At 42.3% G+C, this 24,386-nt stretch overlaps 1 protein-coding gene across 1 annotated transcript; it reads left to right on the top strand.

Annotated features, from left to right (window-relative positions):
- The first annotated feature begins 14,399 nt into the window (after positions 1-14,399).
- On the top strand, positions 14,400-23,805 carry LOC130367461 (speedy protein 1-B-like). Its single transcript, XM_056569881.1, has 5 exons — positions 14,400-14,618; positions 15,797-15,969; positions 22,902-22,984; positions 23,333-23,501; positions 23,584-23,805. The coding sequence occupies exons 2-5, from the start codon at positions 15,862-15,864 to the stop codon at positions 23,803-23,805; spliced, it is 582 nt and encodes a 193-aa protein (XP_056425856.1). The 5' UTR covers positions 14,400-14,618; positions 15,797-15,861.
- The last annotated feature ends 581 nt before the right edge of the window (positions 23,806-24,386 follow it).

The raw sequence follows: 24,386 nt of genomic DNA, 5'->3' as shown, positions 1-24,386 counted from the left end.
GTTATATGTGATAACTGCCCCCCCTAATGTTATACGTGATAACTGCCCCCCTTATGTTATATGTGATAACTGCCCTCTAATGTTATACGTGATAACTGCCCCCTAATGTTATATGTGATAACTTCCCCCTAATGTTATATATGATAACTGCCCCCCTAATGTTATATGTGATAACTGCCCCCCTAATGTTATATGTGATAACTGCCCCCCTAATGTTATATGTGATAACTGCCCCCCTAATGTTATATGTGATAACTGCCCCCCTAATGTTATACGTGATAACTGCCCTCTAATGTTATACGTGATAACTGCCCCCTAATGTTATATGTGATAACTGCCCCCTAATGTTATATATGATAACTGCCCCCCTAATGTTATATGTGATAACTGCCCCCCTAATGTTATATGTGATAACTGCCCCCCTAATGTTATATGTGATAACTGCCTCTAATGTTATATGTGATAACTGCCCCCTAATGTTATATGTGATAACTGCCCCCTAATGTTATATGTGATAACTGCCCCTACTGTTATATGTGATAACTGCCCCCTTAATGTTATATGTGATAACTGCCCCCCTAATGTTATATGTGATAACTGCCCCCCTAATGTTATACGTGATAACTGCCCCCCTAATGTTATATGTGATAACTGCCCTCTAATGTTATTCGTGATAACTGCCCCCTAATGTTATATGTGATAACTGCCCCCTAATGTTATATATGATAACTGCCCCCCTAATGTTATATGTGATAACTGCCCCCCTAATGTTATATGTGATAACTGCCCCCCTAATGTTATATGTGATAACTGCCCCCCCTAATGTTATATGTGATGACTGCCCCATTAATGTTATACGTGATAACTGCCCCCTAATGTTATATGTGATAACTGCCCTCTAATGTTATACGTGATAACTGCCCCCTAATGTTATATGTGATAACTGCCCCCTAATGTTATATATGATAACTGCCCCCCTAATGTTATATGTGATTACTGCCCCCCTAATGTTATATGTGATAACTGCCCCCCTAATGTTATATGTGATAACTGCCCCCCTAATGTTATATGTGATAACTGCCCCCCTAATGTTATATGTGATAACTGCCCCCCTAATGTTATATGTGATAACTGCCCCTAATGTTATATGTGATAACTGCCCCCTAATGTTATATGTGATAACTGCCCCCCTAATGTTATATGTGATAACTGCCCCCTAATGTTATATGTGATAACTGCCCCTACTGTTATATGTGATAACTGCCCCCTTAATGTTATATGTGATAACTGCCCCCCTAATGTTATATGTGATAACTGCCCCCCTAATGTTATACGTGATAACTGCCCCCCTAATGTTATATGTGATAACTGCCCTCTAATGTTATACGTGATAACTGCCCCCTAATGTTATATATGATAACTGCCCCCCTAATGTTATATGTGATAACTGCCCCCCTAATGTTATATGTGATAACTGCCCCCCTAATGTTATATGTGATAACTGCCCCCCTGATGTTATACATGATAACTGCCCCCCTAATGTTATATGTGATAACTGCCCTCTAATGTTATACGTGATAACTGCCCCCTAATGTTATATGTGATAACTGCCCCCTAATGTTATATATGATAACTGCCCCCCTAATGTTATATGTGATTACTGCCCCCCTAATGTTTATGTGATTACTGCCCCCCTAATGTTATATGTGATAACTGCCCCCCTAATGTTATATGTGATAACTGCCCCCCTAATGTTATATGTGATAACTGCCCCCCTAATGTTATATGTGATAACTGCCCCTAATGTTATATGTGATAACTGCCCCCTAATGTTATATGTGATAACTGCCCCCCTAATGTTATATGTGATAACTGCCCCTAATGTTATATGTGATAACTGCCCCCTTAATGTTATATGTGATAACTGCCCCCCTAATGTTATATGTGATAACTGCCCCTAATGTTATATGTGATAACTGCCCCCTAATGTTATATGTGATAACTGCCCCCCTAATGTTATATGTGATAACTACACCCCCTAATATTATATGTGATAACTGCCCCCCTAATGTTATATGTGATAATTGCCCCTAATGTTATATGTGATAACTGCCCCCTAATGTTATATGTGATAACTGCCCCCCTAATGTTATATGTGATAACTGCCCCCTAATGTTGTATGTGATAACTGCCCCCCTAATGTTATATGTGTCAACTGCCCCCCTAATGTTATATGTGATAAATGCCCTCAATGTTATATGTGATAACTGCCCCCGTTATGTTATATGTGATAACTGCCCCCCTAATATTGTATGTGATAAATGCCCCCAATGTTATATGTTATAACTGCCCCCCTAATGTTATGTGTGATAACTGCCCCCCTAATGTTTTATGTGATAACTGCCCCCTTAATGTTATATGTGATAACTGCCCCCCTAATGTTATATGTGATATATGCCCCCAATGTTATACGTGATAACTGCCCCCTAATGTTATATGTGATAACTGCCCCCCCTAATGTTATATTTGATAACCCCCCCTCTAATGTTATATGTGATAAATGCCCCCCTAATGTTATATGTGATAACTGCCCCCCTAATGTTGTATGTGATAAATGCCCCCAATGTTATACGTGATAACTGCCCCCTAATGTTATATGTGATAACTGCCCCCCTAATGTAATATGTGATAACTGCCCCCCTAATGTTTTATGTGATGACTGCCCCCTAATGTTATATGTGATAACTGCCCCCCTAATGTTATGTGAGATAACTGCCCCCCTAATGTTAAATGTGATAACTGCCCCCCTAATGTTATATGTGATAACTGCCCCCCTAATGTTATATGTGATAACTGCCCCCCTAATGTTAAGTCTGATAACTGCCCCCCTAATGTTATATGTGATAACTGCCCCCCTAATGTTATATGTGATAACTGCCCCCCTAATGTTATATGTGATAACTGCCCCCCTAATGTTATATGTGATAACTGCCCTTTAATGTTATACGTGATAACTGCCCCCTAATGCTATACGTGATAACTGCCCCCTAATGTTATATATGATAACTGCCCCCCTAATGTTATATGTGATAACTGCCCCCCTAATGTTATATGTGATAACTGCCCCCCTAATGTTATATGTGATAACTGCCCCCTTAATGTTATATGTGATAACTGCCCCCCTAATGTTATATGTGATATATGCCCCCAATGTTATACGTGATAACTGCCCCCTAATGTTATATGTGATAACTGCCCCCCCTAATGTTATATTTGATAACCCCCCCTCTAATGTTATATGTGATAAATGCCCCCCTAATGTTATATGTGATAACTGCCCCCCTAATGTTGTATGTGATAAATGCCCCCAATGTTATACGTGATAACTGCCCCCTAATGTTATATGTGATAACTGCCCCCCTAATGTAATATGTGATAACTGCCCCCCTAATGTTTTATGTGATGACTGCCCCCTAATGTTATATGTGATAACTGCCCCCCTAATGTTATGTGAGATAACTGCCCCCCTAATGTTAAATGTGATAACTGCCCCTCTAATGTTATATGTGATAACTGCCCCCCTAATGTTATATGTGATAACTGCCCCCCTAATGTTATGTCTGATAACTGCCCCCCTAATGTTATATGTGATAACTGCCCCCCTAATGTTATATGTGATAACTGCCCCCCTAATGTTATATGTGATAACTGCCCCCCTAATGTTATATGTGATAACTGCCCTCTAATGTTATACGTGATAACTGCCCCCTAATGCTATACGTGATAACTGCCCCCTAATGTTATATATGATAACTGCCCCCCTAATGTTATATGTGATAACTGCCCCCCTAATGTTATATGTGATAACTGCCCCCCTAATGTTATATGTGATAACTGCCCCCCTAATGTTATACGTGATAACTGCCCCCCTAATGTTATATGTGATAACTGCCCTCTAATGTTATACGTGATAACTGCCCCCTAATGTTATACGTGATAACTGCCCCCTAATGTTATATATGATAACTGCCCCCCTATTGTTATATGTGATAAATGCCCCCCTAATGTTATATGTGATAACTGCCCCCCTAATGTTATATGTGATAACTGCCCCTAATGTTATATGTGATAACTGCCCCCTAATGTTATATGTGATAACTGCCCCTAATGTTATATGTGATAACTGCCCCCTTAATGTTATATGTGATAACTGCCCCCCTAATGTTATACGTGATAACTGCCCCCCTAATGTTATACGTGATAACTGCCCCCCTAATGTTATATGTGATAACTGCCCTCTAATGTTATACGTGATAACTGCCCCCTAATGTTATATATGATAACTGCCCCCCTAATGTTATATGTGATAACTGCCCCCCTAATGTTATATGTGATAACTGCCCCCCTAATGTTATATGTGAAAACTGCACCCCTAATGTTATATGTGATAACTGCCCCCTAATGTTATACATGATAACTGCCCCCCTAATGTTATATGTGATAACTGCCCTCTAATGTTATACGTGATAACTGCCCCCTAATGTTATATGTGATAACTGCCCCCTAATGTTATATATGATAACTGCCCCCCTAATGTTATATGTGATTACTGCCCCCCTAATGTTTATGTGATTACTGCCCCCCTAATGTTATATGTGATAACTGCCCCCCTAATGTTATATGTGATAACTGCCCCCCTAATGTTATATGTGATAACTGCCCCCCTAATGTTATATGTGATAACTGCCCCTAATGTTATATGTGATAACTGCCCCCTAATGTTATATGTGATAACTGCCCCCCTAATGTTATATGTGATAACTGCCCCTAATGTTATATGTGATAACTGCCCCCTTAATGTTATATGTGATAACTGCCCCCCTAATGTTATATATGATAACTGCCCCTAATGTTATATGTGATAACTGCCCCCTAATGTTATATGTGATAACTGCCCCCCAATGTTATATGTGATAACTACACCCCCTAATATTATATGTGATAACTGCCCCCCTAATGTTATATGTGATAATTGCCCCTAATGTTATATGTGATAACTGCCCCCTAATGTTATATGTGATAACTGCCCCCCTAATGTTATATGTGATAACTGCCCCCTAATGTTGTATGTGATAACTGCCCCCCTAATGTTATATGTGTTAACTGCCCCCCTAATGTTATATGTGATAAATGCCCCCAATGTTATATGTGATAACTGCCCCCGTTATGTTATATGTGATAACTGCCCCCCTAATATTGTATGTGATAAATGCCCCCAATGTTATATGTTATAACTGCCCCCCTAATGTTATATGTGATAACTGCCCCCTAATGTTATATGTGATAACTGCCCCCCTAATGTTATGTGATAACTCCCCCCCAAATGTTATATGTTATAACTGCCATCTAATGTTATACGTGATAACTGCCCCCTAATGTTATATGTGATAACTGCCCCCTAATGTTATATGTGATAACTGCCCCCCTAATGTTATATGTGATAACTGCCCCCCTAATGTTATATGTGATAACTGCCCCCCTAATGTTATATGTGATAACTGCCCTCTAATGTTATACGTGATAACTGCCCCCTAATGCTATACGTGATAACTGCCCCCTAATGTTATATATGATAACTGCCCCCCTAATGTTATATGTGATAACTGCCCCCCTAATGTTATATGTGATAACTGCCCCCCTAATGTTATATGTGATAACTGCCCCCCTAATGTTATACGTGATAACTGCCCCCCTAATGTTATATGTGATAACTGCCCTCTAATGTTATACGTGATAACTGCCCCCTAATGTTATACGTGATAACTGCCCCCTAATGTTATACGTGATAACTGCCCCCCTAATGTTATATGTGATAAATGCCCCCCTAATGTTATATGTGATAACTGCCCCCCTAATGTTATATGTGATAACTGCCCCTAATGTTATATGTGATAACTGCCCCCTAATGTTATATGTGATAACTGCCCCTAATGTTATATGTGATAACTGCCCCCTTAATGTTATATGTGATAACTGCCCCCCTAATGTTATACGTGATAGCTGCCCCCCTAATGTTATACGTGATAACTGCCCCCCTAATGTTATATGTGATAACTGCCCTCTAATGTTATACGTGATAACTGCCCACTAATGTTATATATGATAACTGCCCCCCTAATGTTATATGTGATAACTGCCCCCCTAATGTTATATGTGATAACTGCCCCCCTAATGTTATATGTGATAACTGCCCCCCTAATGTTATACATGATAACTGCCCCCCTAATGTTATATGTGATAACTGCCCTCTAATGTTATACGTGATAACTGCCCCCTAATGTTATATGTGATAACTGCCCCCTAATGTTATATATGATAACTGCCCCCCTAATGTTATATGTGATTACTGCCCCCCTAATGTTTATGTGATTACTGCCCCCCTAATGTTATATGTGATAACTGCCCCCCTAATGTTATATGTGATAACTGCCCCCCTAATGTTATATGTGATAACTGCCCCCCTAATGTTATATGTGATAACTGCCCCTAATGTTATATGTGATAACTGCCCCCTAATGTTATATGTGATAACTGCCCCCCTAATGTTATATGTGATAACTGCCCCTAATGTTATATGTGATAACTGCCCCCTTAATGTTATATGTGATAACTGCCCCCCTAATGTTATATGTGATAACTGCCCCTAATGTTATATGTGATAACTGCCCCCTAATGTTATATGTGATAACTGCCCCCCTAATGTTATATGTGATAACTACACCCCCTAATATTATATGTGATAACTGCCCCCCTAATGTTATATGTGATAATTGCCCCTAATGTTATATGTGATAACTGCCCCCTAATGTTATATGTGATAACTGCCCCCCTAATGTTATATGTGATAACTGCCCCCTAATGTTGTATGTGATAACTGCCCCCCTAATGTTATATGTGTTAACTGTCCCCCTAATGTTATATGTGATAAATGCCCCCAATGTTATATGTGATAACTGCCCCCGTAATGTTATATGTGATAACTGCCCCCCTAATATTGTATGTGATAAATGCCCCCAATGTTATATGTTATAACTGCCCCCCTAATGTTATGTGTGATAACTGCCCCCCTAATGTTATATGTGATAACTGCCCCCTTAATGTTATATGTGATAACTGCCCCTCTAATGTTATATGTGATATATGCCCCCAATGTTATACGTGATAACTGCCCCCTAATGTTATATGTGATAACTGCCCCCCCTAATGTTATATGTGATAACCCCCCCTCTAATGTTATATGTGATAAATGCCCCCCTAATGTTATATGTGATAACTGCCCCCCTAATGTTGTATGTGATAAATGCCCCCAATGTTATACGTGATAACTGCCCCCTAATGTTATATGTGATAACTGCCCCCCTAATGTAATATGTGATAACTGCCCCCCTAATGTTTTATGTGATGACTGCCCCCTAATGTTATATGTGATAACTGCCCCCCTAATGTTATGTGAGATAACTGCCCCCCTAATGTTATATGTGATAACTGCCCCCCTAATGTTATATGTGATAACTGCCCCCCTAATGTTATGTCTGATAACTGCCCCCCTAATGTTATATGTGATAACTGCCCCCCTAATGTTATATGTGATAACTGCCCCTTAATGTTATATGTGATAACTGCCCCCCTAATGTTATGTGATAACTCCCCCCCAAATGTTATATGTGATAACTGCCATCTAATGTTATACGTGATAACTGCCCCCTAATGTTATATGTGTTAACTGCCCCCCTAATGTTATATGTGATAAATACCCCCAATGTTATATGTGATAACTGCCCCCGTAATGTTATATGTGATAACTGCCCCCCTAATATTGTATGTGATAAATGCCCCCAATGTTATATGTTATAACTGCCCCCCTAATGTTATGTGTGATAACTGCCCCCCTAATGTTATATGTGATAACTGCCCCCTTAATGTTATATGTGATAACTGCCCCTCTAATGTTATATGTGATATATGCCCCCAATGTTATACGTGATAACTGCCCCCTAATGTTATATGTGATAACTGCCCCCCCTAATGTTATATGTGATAACCCCCCCTCTAATGTTATATGTGATAAATGCCCCCCTAATGTTATATGTGATAACTGCCCCCCTAATGTTGTATGTGATAAATGCCCCCAATGTTATACGTGATAACTGCCCCCTAATGTTATATGTGATAACTGCCCCCCTAATGTAATATGTGATAACTGCCCCCCTAATGTTTTATGTGATGACTGCCCCCTAATGTTATATGTGATAACTGCCCCCCTAATGTTATGTGAGATAACTGCCCCCCTAATGTTAAATGTGATAACTGCCCCCCTAATGTTATATGTGATAACTGCCCCCCTAATGTTATATGTGATAACTGCCCCCCTAATGTTATGTCTGATAACTGCCCCCCTAATGTTATATGTGATAACTGCCCCCCTAATGTTATATGTGATAACTGCCCCTTAATGGTATATGTGATAACTGCCCCCCTAATGTTATGTGATAACTCCCCCCCAAATGTTATATGTGATAACTGCCATCTAATGTTATACGTGATAACTGCCCCCTAATGTTATATGTGTTAACTGCCCCCCTAATGTTATATGTGATAAATACCCCCAATGTTATATGTGATAACTGCCCCCGTAATGTTATATGTGATAACTGCCCCCCTAATATTGTATGTGATAAATGCCCCCAATGTTATATGTTATAACTGCCCCCCTAATGTTATGTGTGATAACTGCCCCCCTAATGTTATATGTGATAAATGCCCCCTTAATGTTATATGTGATAACTGCCCCCCTAATGTTATATGTGATATATGCCCCCAATGTTATACGTGATAACTGTCCCCTAATGTTATATGTGATAACTGCCCCGCCTAATGTTATATGTGATAACCCCCCCTCTAATGTTATATGTGATAAATGCCCCCCTAATGTTATATGTGATAACTGCCCCCCTAATGTTGTATGTGATAAATGCCCCCAATGTTATACGTGATAACTGCCCCCTAATGTTATATGTGATAACTGCCCCCCTAATGTAATATGTGATAACTGCCCCCCTAATGTTTTATGTGATGACTGCCCCCTAATGTTATATGTGATAACTGCCCCCCTAATGTTATGTGAGATAACTGCCCCCCTAATGTTAAATGTGATAACTGCCCCCCTAATGTTATATGTGATAACTGCCCCCCTAATGTTATATGTGATAACTGCCCCCCTAATGTTATGTCTGATAACTGCCCCCCTAATGTTATATGTGATAACTGCCCCCCTAATGTTATATGTGATAACTGCCCCTTAATGTTACATGTGATAACTGCCCCCCTAATGTTATGTGATAACTCCCCCCCAAATGTTATATGTGATAACTGCCATCTAATGTTATACGTGATAACTGCCCCCTAATGTTATATGTGATAACTGCCCCCTAATGTTATATGTGATAACTGCCCCCCTAATGTTATATGTGATAACTGCCCCCCTAATGTTATATGTGATAACTGCCCCCCTAATGTTATTTGTGATAACTGCCCTCTAATATTATACGTGATAACTGCCCCCTAATGCTATACGTGATAACTGCCCCCTAATGTTATATATGATAACTGCCCCCCTAATGTTATATGTGATAACTGCCCCCCTAATGTTATATGTGATAACTGCCCCCCTAATGTTATATGTGATAACTGCCCCCCTAATGTTATATGTGATAACTGCCCCCCTAATGTTATACGTGATAACTGCCCCCCTAATGTTATATGTGATAACTGCCCTCTAATGTTATACGTGATAACTGCCCCCTAATGTTATACGTGATAACTGCCCCCTAATGTTATATATGATAACTGCCCCCCTAATGTTATATGTGATAAATGCCCCCCTAATGTTATATGTGATAACTGCCCCCCTAATGTTATATGTGATAACTGCCCCTAATGTTATATGTGATAACTGCCCCCTAATGTTATATGTGATAACTGCCCCTAATGTTATATGTGATAACTGCCCCCTTAATGTTATATGTGATAACTGCCCCCCTAATGTTATACGTGATAACTGCCCCCCTAATGTTATACGTGATAACTGCCCCCTAATGTTATATGTGATAACTGCCCTCTAATGTTATACGTGATAACTGCCCCCTAATGTTATACGTGATAACTTCCCCCTAATGTTATATATGATAACTGCCCCCCTAATGTTATATGTGATAACTGCCCCCCTAATGTTATATGTGATAACTGCCCCCCTAATGTTATATGTGATAACTGCCCCCCTAATGTTATACGTGATAACTGCCCTCTAATGTTATACGTGATAACTGCCCCCTAATGTTATACGTGATAACTGCCCCCTAATGTTATATATGATAACTGCCCCCCTAATGTTATATGTGATAACTACCCCCCTAATGTTATATGTGATAACTGCCCCCCTAATGTTATATGTGATAACTGCCCCTAATGTTATATGTGATAACTGCCCCCTAATGTTATATGTGATAACTGCCCCCTAATGTTATATGTGATAACTGCCCCTAATGCTATATGTGATAACTGCCCCCTTAATGTTATATGTGATAACTGCCCCCCTAATGTTATATGTGATAACTGCCCCCCTAATGTTATACGTGATAACTGCCCCCCTAATGTTATATGTGATAACTGCCCTCTAATGTTATACGTGATAACTGCCCCCTAATGTTATATGTGATAACTGCCCCCCTAATGTTATATGTGATAACTGCCCCCCTAATGTTATATGTGATAACTGCCCCCTTATGTTATATGTGATAACTGCCCCCCTAATGTTATACGTGATAACTGCCCCCTAATGTTATATGTGATAACTGCCCCCTAATGTTATATGTGATAACTGCCCCCCTAATGTTATATGTGATAACTGCCCCCCTAATGTTATATGTGATAACTGCCCCCCTAATGTTATATGTGATAACTGCCCCCCTAATGTTATATGTGATAACTGCCCCCCTAATGTTATATGTGATAACTGCCCCCTAATGTTATATGTGATAACTGCCCCCTAATGTTATATGTGATAACTGCCCCCCTAATGTTATATGTGTTAACTGCCCCTAATGTTACATGTGATAACTGCCCCCTTAATGTTATATGTGATAACTGCCCCCCTAATGTTATATGTGATAACTGCCCCCCTAATGTTATATGTGATAACTGCCCCCTAATGTTATATGTGATAACTGCCCCCCCTAATGTTATATGTGATAACTGCCCCCCCTAATGTTATATGTGATAATTGCCCCTAATGTTATATGTGATAACTGCCCCCCTAATGTTATATGTGATAACTGCCCCTAATGTTATATGTGATAACTGCCCCCCTAATGTTATATGTGATAACTGCCCCTAATGTTATATGTGATAACTGCCCCCTTAATGTTATATGTGATAACTGCCCCCCTAATGTTATATGTGATAACTGCCCCCCTAATGTTATATGTGATAACTGCCCCCTAATGTTATATGTGATAACTGCCCCCCTAATGTTATATGTGATAACTGCCCCTAATGTTATATGTGATAACTGCCCCCTAATGTTATATGTGATAACTGCCCCCCTAATGTTATATGTGATAACTGCCCCCCTAATGTTATATGTGATAACTGCCCCCTAATGTTATATGTGATAACTGCCCCCCCCCCCCTTAATGTTATATGTGATAATTGCCCCTAATGTTATATGTGATAACTGCCCCCCCCCCTAATGTTATATGGGATAATTGCCCCTAATGTTATATGTGATAACTGCCCCCCTAATGTTATATGTGATAACTGCCCCCCTAATGTTATATGTGATAACTGCCCCCCCTAATGTTATATGTGATAACTGCCCCCTAATGTTATATGTGATAACTGCCCCCTAATGTTATATGTGATAACAGCCCCCCTAATGTTATATGTGATAACTGCCCCTAATGTTACATGTGATAACTGCCCCCTTAATGTTATATGTGATAACTGCCCCCCTAATGTTATATGTGATAACTGCCCCTAATGTTATATGTGATAACTGCCCCCCTAATGTTATATGTGATAACTGCCCCCCTAATGTTATATGTGATAACTGCCCCCTAATGTTATATGTAATAACTGCCCCCCCTAATGTTATATGTGATAATTGCCCCTAATGTTATATGTGATAACTGCCCCCCTAATGTTATATGTGATAACTGCCCCTAATGTTATATGTGATAACTGCCCCCTTAATGTTATATGTGATAACTGCCCCCCTAATGTTATATGTGATAACTGCCCCTAATGTTATATGTGATAACTGCCCCCTAATGTTATATGTGATAACTGCCCCCCTAATGTTATATGTGATAACTGCACCCCCTAATGTTATATGTGATAACTGCCCCCCTAATGTTATATGTGATAACTGCCCCCCTAATGTTATATGTGATAACTGCCCCTAATGTTATATGTGATAACTGCCCCCTAATGTTATATGTGAAAGCTGCCCCCCGTATGTTATATGTGATAACTGTCCCCCTAATGTTATATGTGATAACTGCCCCCTAATGTTATATGTGATAACTGCCCCCCCTAATGTTATATGTGATAATTGCCCCTAATGTTATATGTGATAACTGCCCCCCCTAATGTTATATGTGATAATTGCCCCTAATGTTATATGTGATAACTGCCCCCCTAATGTTATATGTGATAACTGCCCCCCTAATGTTATGTGTGATAACTGCCCCCCCCTAATGTTATATGTGATAATTGCCCCTAATGTTATATGTGATAACTGCCCCCCTAATGTTATATGTGATAACTGCCCCCTAATGTTATATGTGATAACTGCCCCCCTAATGTTATATGTGATAATTGCCCCTAATGTTATATGTGATAACTGCCCCCCCTAATGTTATATGTGATAATTGCCCCTAATGTTATATGTGATAACTGCCCCCCTAATGTTATATGTGATAACTGCCCCCCCTAATGTTATATGTTATAACTGCCCCCCCTAATGTTACGTGTGATAACTGCCCCCCTAATGTTATATGTGATAACTGCCCCTAATGTTATATGTGATAACTGCCCCCCCTAATGTTATATGTGATAACTGCCCCCCTAATGTTATATGTGATAACTGCCCCCCTAATGTTATATGTGATAACTGCCCTCTAATGGTATATGTGATAACTGCCCCCCTAATGTTATATGTGATAACTGCCCCCTAATGTTATATGTGATACCTGCCCCCCTAATGTTATATGTGATAACTGCCCCCCTAATGTTATATGTGATAACTGCCCCCCTAATGTTATATGTGACAACTGCCCCACTAATGTTATATGTGATAACTGTCCCCAATGTTATATGTCATAACTGCCCCCCTAATGTTATATATGATAACTGCCCCCCTAATGTTATATGTGATAACTGCCCCCCTAATGTTATATGTGATAACTGCCCCTAATGTTATATGTGATAACTGCCCCCCTAATGTTATATGTGATAACTGCCCCTAATGTTATATGTGATAACTGCCCCTAATGTTATATGTGATAACTGCCCCCCTAATGTTATATGTGATAACTGCCCCCCTAATGTTATATGTGATAACTGCCCCCCTAATGTTATATGTGATAACTGCCCCTAATGTTATATGTGATAACTGCCCCCCTAATGTTATATGTGATAACTGCCCCCCTAATGTTATATGTGATAACTGCCACTAATGTTATATATGATAACTGCCCCCCTAATGTTATATGTGATAACTGCCCCTAATGTTATATGTGATAACTGCCCCTAATGTTATATGTGATAACTGCCCCCAATGTTATTATAGTCGGGCAGCTATATGTATCATACCACCAGAGGAATTTAGATTAAGAAGTTTTCTGGGACTTTTCCATTTATGGTCCATCCTCAGGACTGGCTATTAATGTGTTGTTGGTGGTGGACCAACACCAGGCACCTCACCCCTGCCCTACAGCTGTTTGGCACAGCCATGGGGGGAGATTTATCAAAACCTGTCCAGACAAAAAGCTGCTGAGTTGCCCATAGCAACCAATCAGATTGCTTCTTTCATTTTGCAAAGGCCTTTTAAAAAATGAAAGAATCGATCTGATTGGTTGCTATGGGCAACACAGCAACTTTTCCTCAGGACAGGGTTTGATAAATCTCCCCCCATGATGGTTTTCACATATAAACAATGGAGATTTATCCAAACCTGGGCAGAGGAAAAGTGGGGCAGTTGCCTATAGCAACCTATCAGATTGCTTCTTTTTAAAAATGAAAGAAGCAATATGATTGGTTGCTATGGGCAACTGCACCACTCTTCCTCTACACAGGTTTGGATAAATCTCCTCCAATGACGGGAGATAGAGAAGAGATTTCGGGTCATTGTGAAATGTTGGTGCCAGGACACTGCAGCACAGCCCCCATTCAATTTAATGGAACTAAGATTTGACAGCAGTGGATAGACCATAAATGTAAATGTCCCAGAAAACCACTGGAAAATCTCTTTAATATATATGATAACTGCCTCTTCAATGGTAAATGTGATTTCTGACCCAGTGTTATATGTGATGATGCCACTATTTTTAGGCCTTTTAGATCGCTTTTTATAATTTTTTTTCTGGTACATGAAGTGACCAAAAATCTGCAATTCTGCTATTTTTTTACATTTAAGCCATTAACCGTGCAGTTTTGTTACCATTGTACTTTAATAGTTTGGACATTTCTGCATGCGGCAATACATAAAGAGGTACTCCACCGCTAGGCATCTTGGGGGAGATTTATCAAAACCTGTCCAGAGGAAAAGTTGCCCAGTTACCCATAGCAACCAATCAGATCACTTCTTTCACTTTGCAGAGGCCTTGTTAAAAATGAAAGAAGCAAGCTGATTGGTTGCTATGGGCATCCTATCCCCTATCGCTGGGACACCTGTGACCTCCGCGCAGCACCCCGTGTTCTGAACAAATGCCAAGTTCTGGCGGCAGTGGTCGTGATGTCACGCCATGCCCCCTAGTGACGTCACGCCCCCCCCCCCCCCCCCATGGATGTCTATGGAAAGGGGTGTGACAGCTCCCATAGACATGCATGGAGGGGATGTGGCGTTTTTTCTTTATGATTTTTTACATTTTTTTTTTTCAGCGTTCAAAGTGCAGCGTGAATAATTCAATTATTTTATTATTTGGGTCATTATGGATGTGGCGAAACTCAATATGTTTTTTAAATTTTTTCAGAAAAAGTTGATGCTTTTTTTTATTTACATTCTATTTTTAAGAGCCCTACAAAGGGACTGACAGTGATCAGTGTGGAAACTCCTCACATGCAGCTGTCATGATTTGACTGAAGCATATGAAGGGTTAATCTTCTAGAAGAGGTTCCTCCGCTTCTAGTAGCTCCAGCAGGAGCCCGACTATCATACTGCTCCCTGCACGGGAGATCCGCATTGCCTTATGATAGCATTGAAAATATGGTGGGCAAGACTAGGGACGCTTAAAGGGGTACTCCACTGATCTGTGCAGACACCCGGCATTCTGCCCCCCCCCCTCCCAAAGACATGAATGGAGGGGGCGTGGCTTGATGTAACGAGAATATAATGTTGTACCATATGGTCTCATAGACTTCCCTGGTGTCATATTATGGCTCCTTATAACCAGGATAGCCCATTATTTGGTCGGGTGCATGAGGCCCAATACTATAGATGTTATCTCTTCTATCACAGTTCAGCATCTGACACCCAGGAGGAGCCGGAGAAGACGGAGGACCAGCCAAAGGAGGAGGAGACGGATGGCGAGCCCAAGAAGAAGAGGGAGCAGACAGACAACAACCGGAGGGAGACCACTGATGACGCTATCCTACAGCCGGAGGAACGGGCCGCTTTTTACAGACTCCTGGGTAACAATACATTTTTCTTTCTAAGACAAAAAGTATAAAATTTTATCACATGATAAAATAAAGTGTTCTTATCCCCTTAAAGGTGCCCCCCCCCCAGGAGATAGATAGTTGCCCCCAGTGTTTATAGATTCTGCCAAGGGGTAGATTGCGGTTCCCAGTGTAGACAGGTGCTCTCCGGGAGGTAGATATTTGTTTTTTTTTTTCCATGCGAAAATTCGTAATGAAATTCGCACAGTGCGCATAGCAATTATATCTCCAGTGTGCCGATATTCGCATACATATTAGCATAAATATTCACATAAATTTGCATAAAAAAATGAATATTTGACATTACGAATATATCACTATATTCTAACTATTCGGAAAATCGCAAAGTGCTTGTATCCACTGTAAAAATTTGCATTTCGAAAATTTGCTCTCAATACAGTACACAGTTGCCCCACAGTGTAGATAACTGCCCTCCAGGAGGTAGGAAGTTGCCTCCAGTGTAGATAGATCCCCCCCCCCCCCCAGAGGTAGATAGCTGTTCCCAGTGTAGACAGGTGCCCTCCAGGAGGCAGGTAGTTGCCTCCAGTGTAGATAGATCCCCCCCAGAGGTAGATAGCTGTTCCCAGTGTAGACAGCTGCCCTCTAGGAGGCAGGTAGTTGTTTACAGTGTAGATAGATCCCCCCCCCCCCCCCCAGAGGTAGATAGCTGTTCCCAGTGTAGACAGGTGCCCTCCATGTAGATAGTTGATCCCAGTGTAGATAGGTTTCCCCAAATGTAGGCATTTTTCCCACAGTATAGACCGGTGCCCTCCAGGAGGTAGATAGTTGCCCCATTTGTAGACATGTCCCTGTTACCCAAAATTTTTTATAAATTAAATACATATATAATTAAATAATAATTAAAAAAATGCATATTTACGTTTAGAGATGTCGCGAATTGTTCGCCGGGCGAACATATGTGAAGTTCGATCCGCCCCCTATACTTTAACATTGCAGTAGACTTTGACCCTGAAGTGGAGGGTCAGAGAAGCTGCTCCTGCTGTATAGGGAAAGCGATAGCTAGGTTGCTGCTAGGTGGTGCATTCAGGGTCCAGTTTACTTCTAAAGCACTAGTGTAACATCTGCTTTAAGGACAGCACCCAAAAAAGCCCTTTTTAGGGCTGAAAGATATCAGTCCTGGTTGGGAGGGAACCACTGGATAAAAGGGGTACTCCAGAATCAAACTTAAGTTCCTTCAAGCAACTAACTACTAGAGTATTCAAAGGGCTGAAAGATATCAGTCCGTGTGTGTTGCAACAGCTGGAGGCACCCTGGTTGGGAGGGAACTGCTGGTTAGAAGGGGTACTCCAGAATCAAACTTAAGTTCCTTCAAGCAACTAACTACTACAGTATTCAAAGGGCTGAAAGATATCAGTCCGTGTGTCTTGCAACAGCTGGAGGCACCCTGGTTGGGAGGGAACCTCTGGTTAAAAGGGGTACTCCAGAATCAAACTTAAGTTCCTTCAAGCAACTAACTACTACAGTATTTAAAGGGCTTAAATATATCAGTCCATGTGTTTTGCAACAGCTGGAGGCACCCTGGTTGGGGACCACTGCAAAAAAGGGAACTCCGCTGGCAAGCTTTTTTTCTTTAAAACAACTAATTACTACAGTATTCAAAGTGCTGAAATATATCAGTCCGTGTGTTTTGCAACAGCTGGAGGCACCCTGATTGAGGAACACTGCGTAAAAGGGGAACTCCGCTGGCAAGCTTTTTTGCTTATTGTCACACTAGTGCAAATCACATTAGGTGTGACAGTAGTGCAAATAAAAAAAATATACCTTTTTTGGCTGTTAAATAAAATCAGTTTTCACTGTCAGTTCACGTCACAGTTGCCAGTTTTTTTGCCTGCAGGGCAAATTGTGTCACCCTAGTGCAAATCACATTAGGTGTGACAGTTGTGCAAATTAACCAAAAAAATGACAGGCAGAGGAAGGCCACCACACAGGGGCCGTCGTGGTGCTGGGATTCCCTTTGGCTCTAGAATGACCAGTGTTCAGAGGCCACGTACCCTGAACCCCCAAAGTTCTGAGGATTTAGTTGACTGGCTATCAAAAGACACCCAATCTACTACAGTTTCCGCTCGGAACCTTGACGCACCATCCTTCTCCTCCTCTAGCTTAGCTTCGGGCACCTCTCATGCTACCACTTGCCCGCCTGCCGCCACCACCAACACTAGCACCACAGCAGCTTTACTTGATCCGTCAGAGGAGTTATTTACACATCAGTTTGAAGACATGAGTGATGCGCAACCATCATTGCCAGAGGATGTAGTTAACAGGGATATGTCGCAGTCAGGCACCATTACACACATGGACGTACGGTGTGATGATGATGTTGTACCGCTGCTGCTTCCTTTCTTGAGGTGTCAGATAGCGGTGAAGGTGTTGATGATGACGATGTGTCCGTGGATGCCACGTAGGTGCCCGCTAGAAGAGAAGAAGAGGGGGAAGTTCAGATGGGGAGACAGAGAGGAGGAGGAGACGAGTTGGAAGCAGGGGGAGGTCGTCGCAAGGAGCTAGTGGCACAGTCAGACAGCGTGCATCGGCACCCGGGGTCAGCCAGACGGGACGCCAATCAACACATGCTGTTGCCACCACCAGAATGCCGTCATCGCAGAGCTCAGCAGTGTGGCATTTTTTTTGTGTGTCTGCCTCTGACAACAGCAAGGCCATTTGCAACCTGTGCCAGAAGAAACTGAGTCGTGGGAAGTCCAACACCCACCTAGGCACAACTGCTTTGCGAAGGCACATGATGTCACATCACAAACGCCTATGGGATCAACACGCCAGTACAAGCAGCACACAAAGTCAAAGCCGCCATCCTCCTCCTGGTCCAGCATCTTCAGCCAGGTCAACCACTGCTGCCCTCCTTGCCCCCTCTCAACCATCCGCCTCTCCGTCTCTCGCCTTGAGAAGTTCCTGCTCATCTGCCCACAGTCAGGTGTCTGTCAAGGAGATGTTTGAGCGCTAGAAGACAATGCCTCAAAGTAACCCCCTAGCCCTGCGTCTGACAGCTGGCTTGTCGGAACTGCTAGCCAGCCAGCTTTTACCATACAAGCTGGTGGAGCCTGAGGCCTTTAAAAAAATTGTAGCCATTGGGACACCGCAGTGGAAGGTACCCAGATGAAATTTTTTTGCACAAAAGGCAATCCACAACCTTTACTCCATTGTGCAAAAGGAAATTATGGCATGTCTGGCACACAGTGTAGGGGCAAGGGTCCATCTGACCACTGATACCTGGTCTGCAAAGCATGGTCAGGGCAGGTATATCACCTACACTGCGCATTGGGTAAACCTGGTGACGGCTGCCAAGCATGGAATGCGTGGCTCTGCAGAGGAGTTGGTGACACCGCCACGACTTGCAGACAGGCCTGCTGCCACCTCCTCTACTCCTCCTACTCCATCCTCTTCCATAACATCCTCGGCCGAGTCCTCTTCCACTGCTGCGTTTTGCTCCACATCACCGACACCACCACTCCCCAGCTCCCCAGGTGCTATTCCACATCCCGGATACGGCAGTGTCACACCATCTTGGGTTTGACTTGCCTGAAAGCAGAGAGTCACACCGCACCAGCGCTCCTGTCGGCCCTGAACGCACAGGTGGACCAGTGGCTGACTCCGCACCAACTGGAGATCGGCAAGGTGGTTTGTGACAACGGAACAAATTTGTTTGCGGCTTTGAGGTTTGGCAAGTTGACACGTGCCGTGCATGGCACATGTGTGTAATCTGATTGTACAACGCTTTGTGCTCAAGTACCCAGGCTTACAGGATGTCCTGAAGCAGTCCAGGATGGTGTGTGGCCATTTCAGGCGTTCCTACACGGCCATGGCGCACTTGTCAGATATCCAGCGGCAAAACAACATACCAGTGAGGCGCTTGATTTGCGACAGCCCGACATGTTGGAATTCAACACTCCTAATGTTAGACCGCCTGCTCCAACAAGAAAAAGCTGTCAACTAATATTTGTATGACCGGGGTGCTAGAACATCATCTGCGGAGCTGGGAATTTTTTAGCCACGTTACTGGAGGCTCATGCGCAATGTCTGTAGGCTCATGTGTCCTTTTGAGGAGGTGACAAACCTGGTCAGTCGCACCGAAGGCACCATCAGAGACATCATACCGTTTGTTTTCTACCTGGAGCGTGCCCTGCGAAGAGTGCTGTATCAGGCAGTAGATGAGCGTGAAGAGGAAGAGTTGTGGACACCATCACCACCAGATTCAGCCTTATCAGCATCGCTTGCTGGACCTGCGGCAACTCTGGAAGAGGATTGTGAGGAAGAGGAGTCAGAGGAGGAATGTGGCTTTGAAGAGGAGGAGGAAGACCAACCACAGCAGGCATCCCACGGTGCTCCTTGTCACCTATCTGGTTCCCGTGGTGTTGTACGTGGCTGGGGGGAAGAAGATTATACCTTCCCTGACATCACTGAGGACAAGGAACGGGACATGAGTAGCTCTGCATCCGTCCTTGTGCAAATGGGGTCTTTCATGCTGTCGTGCCTGTTGAGGGACCCTCGTATAAAAAGGATGAAGGGGAACGACCTGTACTGGGTGTCCAAGCTACTAGACCCCCGGTATAACCATAAAGTGCCTGACATGTTACCGCATTACAGCAAGGCGGAAAGGATTCAGCAGGTCCAAAATAAATTAAGAAGTATGCTGTACACAGCGTATAAGGGTCATTTCACAGCACAACAGGGATCTAACAGGGGAAGAGGTGAAAGTAATCCTCCTCCTCCTCCCACGAACACGCCGGCAAGGACAGGATGCTGTACAGACAGGCTGTTGATGGAGGACATGCAGAACTTTTTAAGTCCTACGCATCGCCACAGCCCTTCGGGGTCCACCATCAGAGAACGACTTGACCGACAGGTAGCAGACTACCTGGCCTTAACCGCAGATATCGACACTTTGAGGAGCGATGAACCCCTTGACTACTGGGTGTGCCGGCTTGACCTGTGGCCTGAGCTATCCCAATTTGCGCTCAAACTTTTGGCCTGTCCCGCTTCAAGTGTCCTGTCAGAAAGGACCTTCAGTGCAGCAGGAGGTATTGTCACTGAGAAGAGGAGTCGCCTTGGTCAAAAAAGTCTGGATTACCTCACCTTTCTTAAGATGAATGAGGGATGGATCCCGAAGGGACTGACACTGGGCGATACATTTGACTGAACAAGGCCTGATCAGATTAGTTGCCTTGGGCTAAAAATGGTCCACAGTCACATGCATGACTTATCCGCCACCAACTAGGGTTCAAGCCGAAATGTTTTAGGGCACTTTCTGCCTTGCGAAACAAACAGAAATTTTTCTGGACGCTGCTACAGCAGCGGCTGCGACAATACCAAATTTTCCAGCCAGGTGTACATGCCTAATTTTTCTGGCCTCTGCTGTTGCACTTTTTCTGGTGTTGCAATTTTTCTGGCTGCTGCTACAGATGCGGCTGCGACAATACCAAATTTTTCATCCATGTGTACATGCCTAACTTTTCTGGCCTCTGCTGCTGCACTTGTTATGGTGTTGCAATTTTTATGGCCGCTGCTACAGAAGCTGCAACAATACCAAATTTTTCAGGCATGTGTACATGCCTAATTTTTCTGGTACTCTGCTGACATCTCTGTCCATTTTAGCAACCGTGGATATTAGATGTATGCTAATGGTGGCTCTGAGGTTATCACTGCACTGATAACTATGTGCTGCCTAATATGGGGGAATCTTATGTGCTGCCTAAAGGGGAGCTCTAAATAGGTGCTGACTAACATGGGGGAATCTAACTATGTGATGCCTAAAGGGGGGATCTAACTATGTGATGACTAATATGGGGGAATCTATGTGCTGTCTAAAGGGGGGAATCTAACTATGTGATGCCTAAAGGGGGGCTCTATGTGCTGCCTAAAGGGGGCTAAAGCACGTTATTCCAAACCATTTAGGAATAATAGGTGATTCATGCCCTTTATGGATTAAAACCAGACTTTGCATCAACTATGTAATTTTCCATGGGAGTTTTGCCATGGATCCCACTCTGGCACGCCACAGTTCAGGTGTTAGTCCCCTTGAAACAACTTTTAAATCACTATTGTGGCCAGAAAGAGTCCCTGTGGGTTTTAAAATTTGCCTGCCCATTGAAGTCAATGGCGGTTGCAGAAGTTCGCGTTCGCGGTTCACAAACCGAAAATTCTATGTTCGCGACATCACTATTTACGTTCTCTTTACTGCCATACCAACATGGACGTCCCTTGGTGCACACAGTGTGATGTTACCCTGTGTGTGTCTGAGCCGGAGATAGTGGGCAGAGGTCCTGCACCTCTCCCAACCTGCAACCAGGGAAAGTGCCCTAGACCCATAATTCTAGAGATCTCCAGCAGTTCTGCCACCCTGCCGGGCTAGGAAGATGGTGGTTCCCTAGGCAGGTGCCTACTCAGCCAACCCCCAATCTTGGCCCTATGAAACAGACATATACATCATAAATAAAGATCAGTATTATCATAGCCCTAATACTGAGGTCCATGTTCTTCAGGAAAGATAATGTTCCCTCTACAGAACCTTCTCTCTCCTGCTCTGGTGCTTCTGTACAATGTATAGTATGGAATATAGTGTATAATGTGTCAGTGATTGTATACACACATGTATATGTATATTGTATGTAGAATTGTTATAGATAGTATAGAAGATATTGATTGAATAGATAAAAATAATGATATTTCTGTTATTTTTGTAGACGAAGGACACATCCAGCTATTTCTAAGCAGGGACAGCTGCTATAAGATCGCGGACAAGGTAGTATATAAAGGGAAAGAATAGATGTTGTACGGATAGAAGTAAATACAGAGATATACTGGAGACATACAGGTACTGTATAATGTATTTAGATAAGAAATGTATTACCAGCCCATAACTCTTCTCTTCCCTCTAGTATCTCCTGGCCATGGTCCTCATCTACTTCCGAAGAGCCAACCTGCGTATCGAGGAATATAACACCTACTTCTTTCCAGCGCTGTGAGTTTTTATTAATGTTATTGCATATATACACATCGATATAAATACATAAATATATATATATATATATATATATATGTATATATATATATATATATATATATATATATATATATATATATACAGGTATATACAGGTAAATATATACACACATCAATATAAATACATAATATTTATATTAATGTGTATATATATATATATATATATATATATATATACACACACATTAATATAAATACATATATATATATATATATATATATATATATTTACTACCAGTGGTTCTTCTCCTCTTCCTCTTGTGAAATGTTGTACAATTTTTATTTATTTATTTTTTCTTCCTTTTAGCTTTCTTGCCAACCAGTTTGAAGAGGATGAGATGTTTCGACGCGAGATCTACCCCTGGGCCCTCGGACCGATGTGGACGGCGATGAAGACCTGGATGCTACACCTACGGAACCTGCTGCTCCTCCGGATGAGATTCCACGCTTGGGTGACCAGAGACACCTGTGATCGGGTCAGTGACATAAAATAAAAACTATACACTAGGAATGAAAGTCTGTGTTTATTATAACAATTTATATTGTGATTAATTCTAGATCATGGCACAAGACCCCGAGTACTGGGCATGGAAGAGAGAGCGGAAGGAACATCACGGCTGGGCCATACGCTGGTACCGGAGGGATCCTGGAGAATACATCCCGAGAGGCCCATGGTGGATCCCTCCCGCCTGCTTCATCTGTATCACCGATCTGCAGCCTTGTGTCGGGGAAGAGAACACCAAGCGAAGAAGGACGAAGAAAGAAGAACAGAATGGATGAAGACCAAGCCGTCCCAGATGTATTCTTAAGGGCACGTTCCCACTTGCCATATAGGTAGCGTATTTGAAGCTGCGCAAAGTCTGCAGAAGCAGCGGGAAATATGCTGCGTATCCCTCACTCACCATACACACAAGGCTTTCTGGCGGCAGCCCTATGTGCGCAGTGAGTTTTGGAGGTGGGGCTCCCAAGAAAGACTTGTGTGTATGGTGAGTGAGGGATACGCAGCGTATCTCCCGCTGCTGCTACATATTTTGCACAGCATGAAATATTCTGCGTACACGCCAAGAGGGAACGTGCCCTTATAGTGTATTTATTGTTACACATAATGCACTAAATCACTGTACACAAATCACAAACACAAAATACATACACATTCATTCCCTACACACTATCACTACATACACATTCATCCTCTACACACTTTCACTACATACACATTAATCTACTACACACATTCACTACATACACATTCATTCTCTACACACTATCACTACATACACATTCATTCCCTAAACACTATCACTACATACACATTGATTCTCTACACACTATCACTACATACACATTCATTCCCTACACAC

This window comes from Hyla sarda, chromosome 4 (assembly GCF_029499605.1).
Source record: "Hyla sarda isolate aHylSar1 chromosome 4, aHylSar1.hap1, whole genome shotgun sequence".
NCBI classification, from domain to species: Eukaryota; Metazoa; Chordata; class Amphibia; order Anura; family Hylidae; genus Hyla; species Hyla sarda.
Note: the sequence above shows the minus strand (reverse complement) of the source record. Positions and strands in the feature narration are given on the sequence as shown.

Bases quoted from the DNA above. Each gene is read 5' to 3' on its own strand.
- LOC130367461 (XM_056569881.1), top strand. From the start codon at position 15,862: ATGGCGAGCCCAAGAAGAAGAGGGAGCAGACAGACAACAACCGGAGGG. The intron at 15,970-22,901 runs GTAACAATACAT...TCTTCCCTCTAG, and splicing joins CGCTTTTTACAGACTCCTGG to TATCTCCTGGCCATGGTCCT. The intron at 23,502-23,583 runs GTCAGTGACATA...GATTAATTCTAG, and splicing joins CCAGAGACACCTGTGATCGG to ATCATGGCACAAGACCCCGA.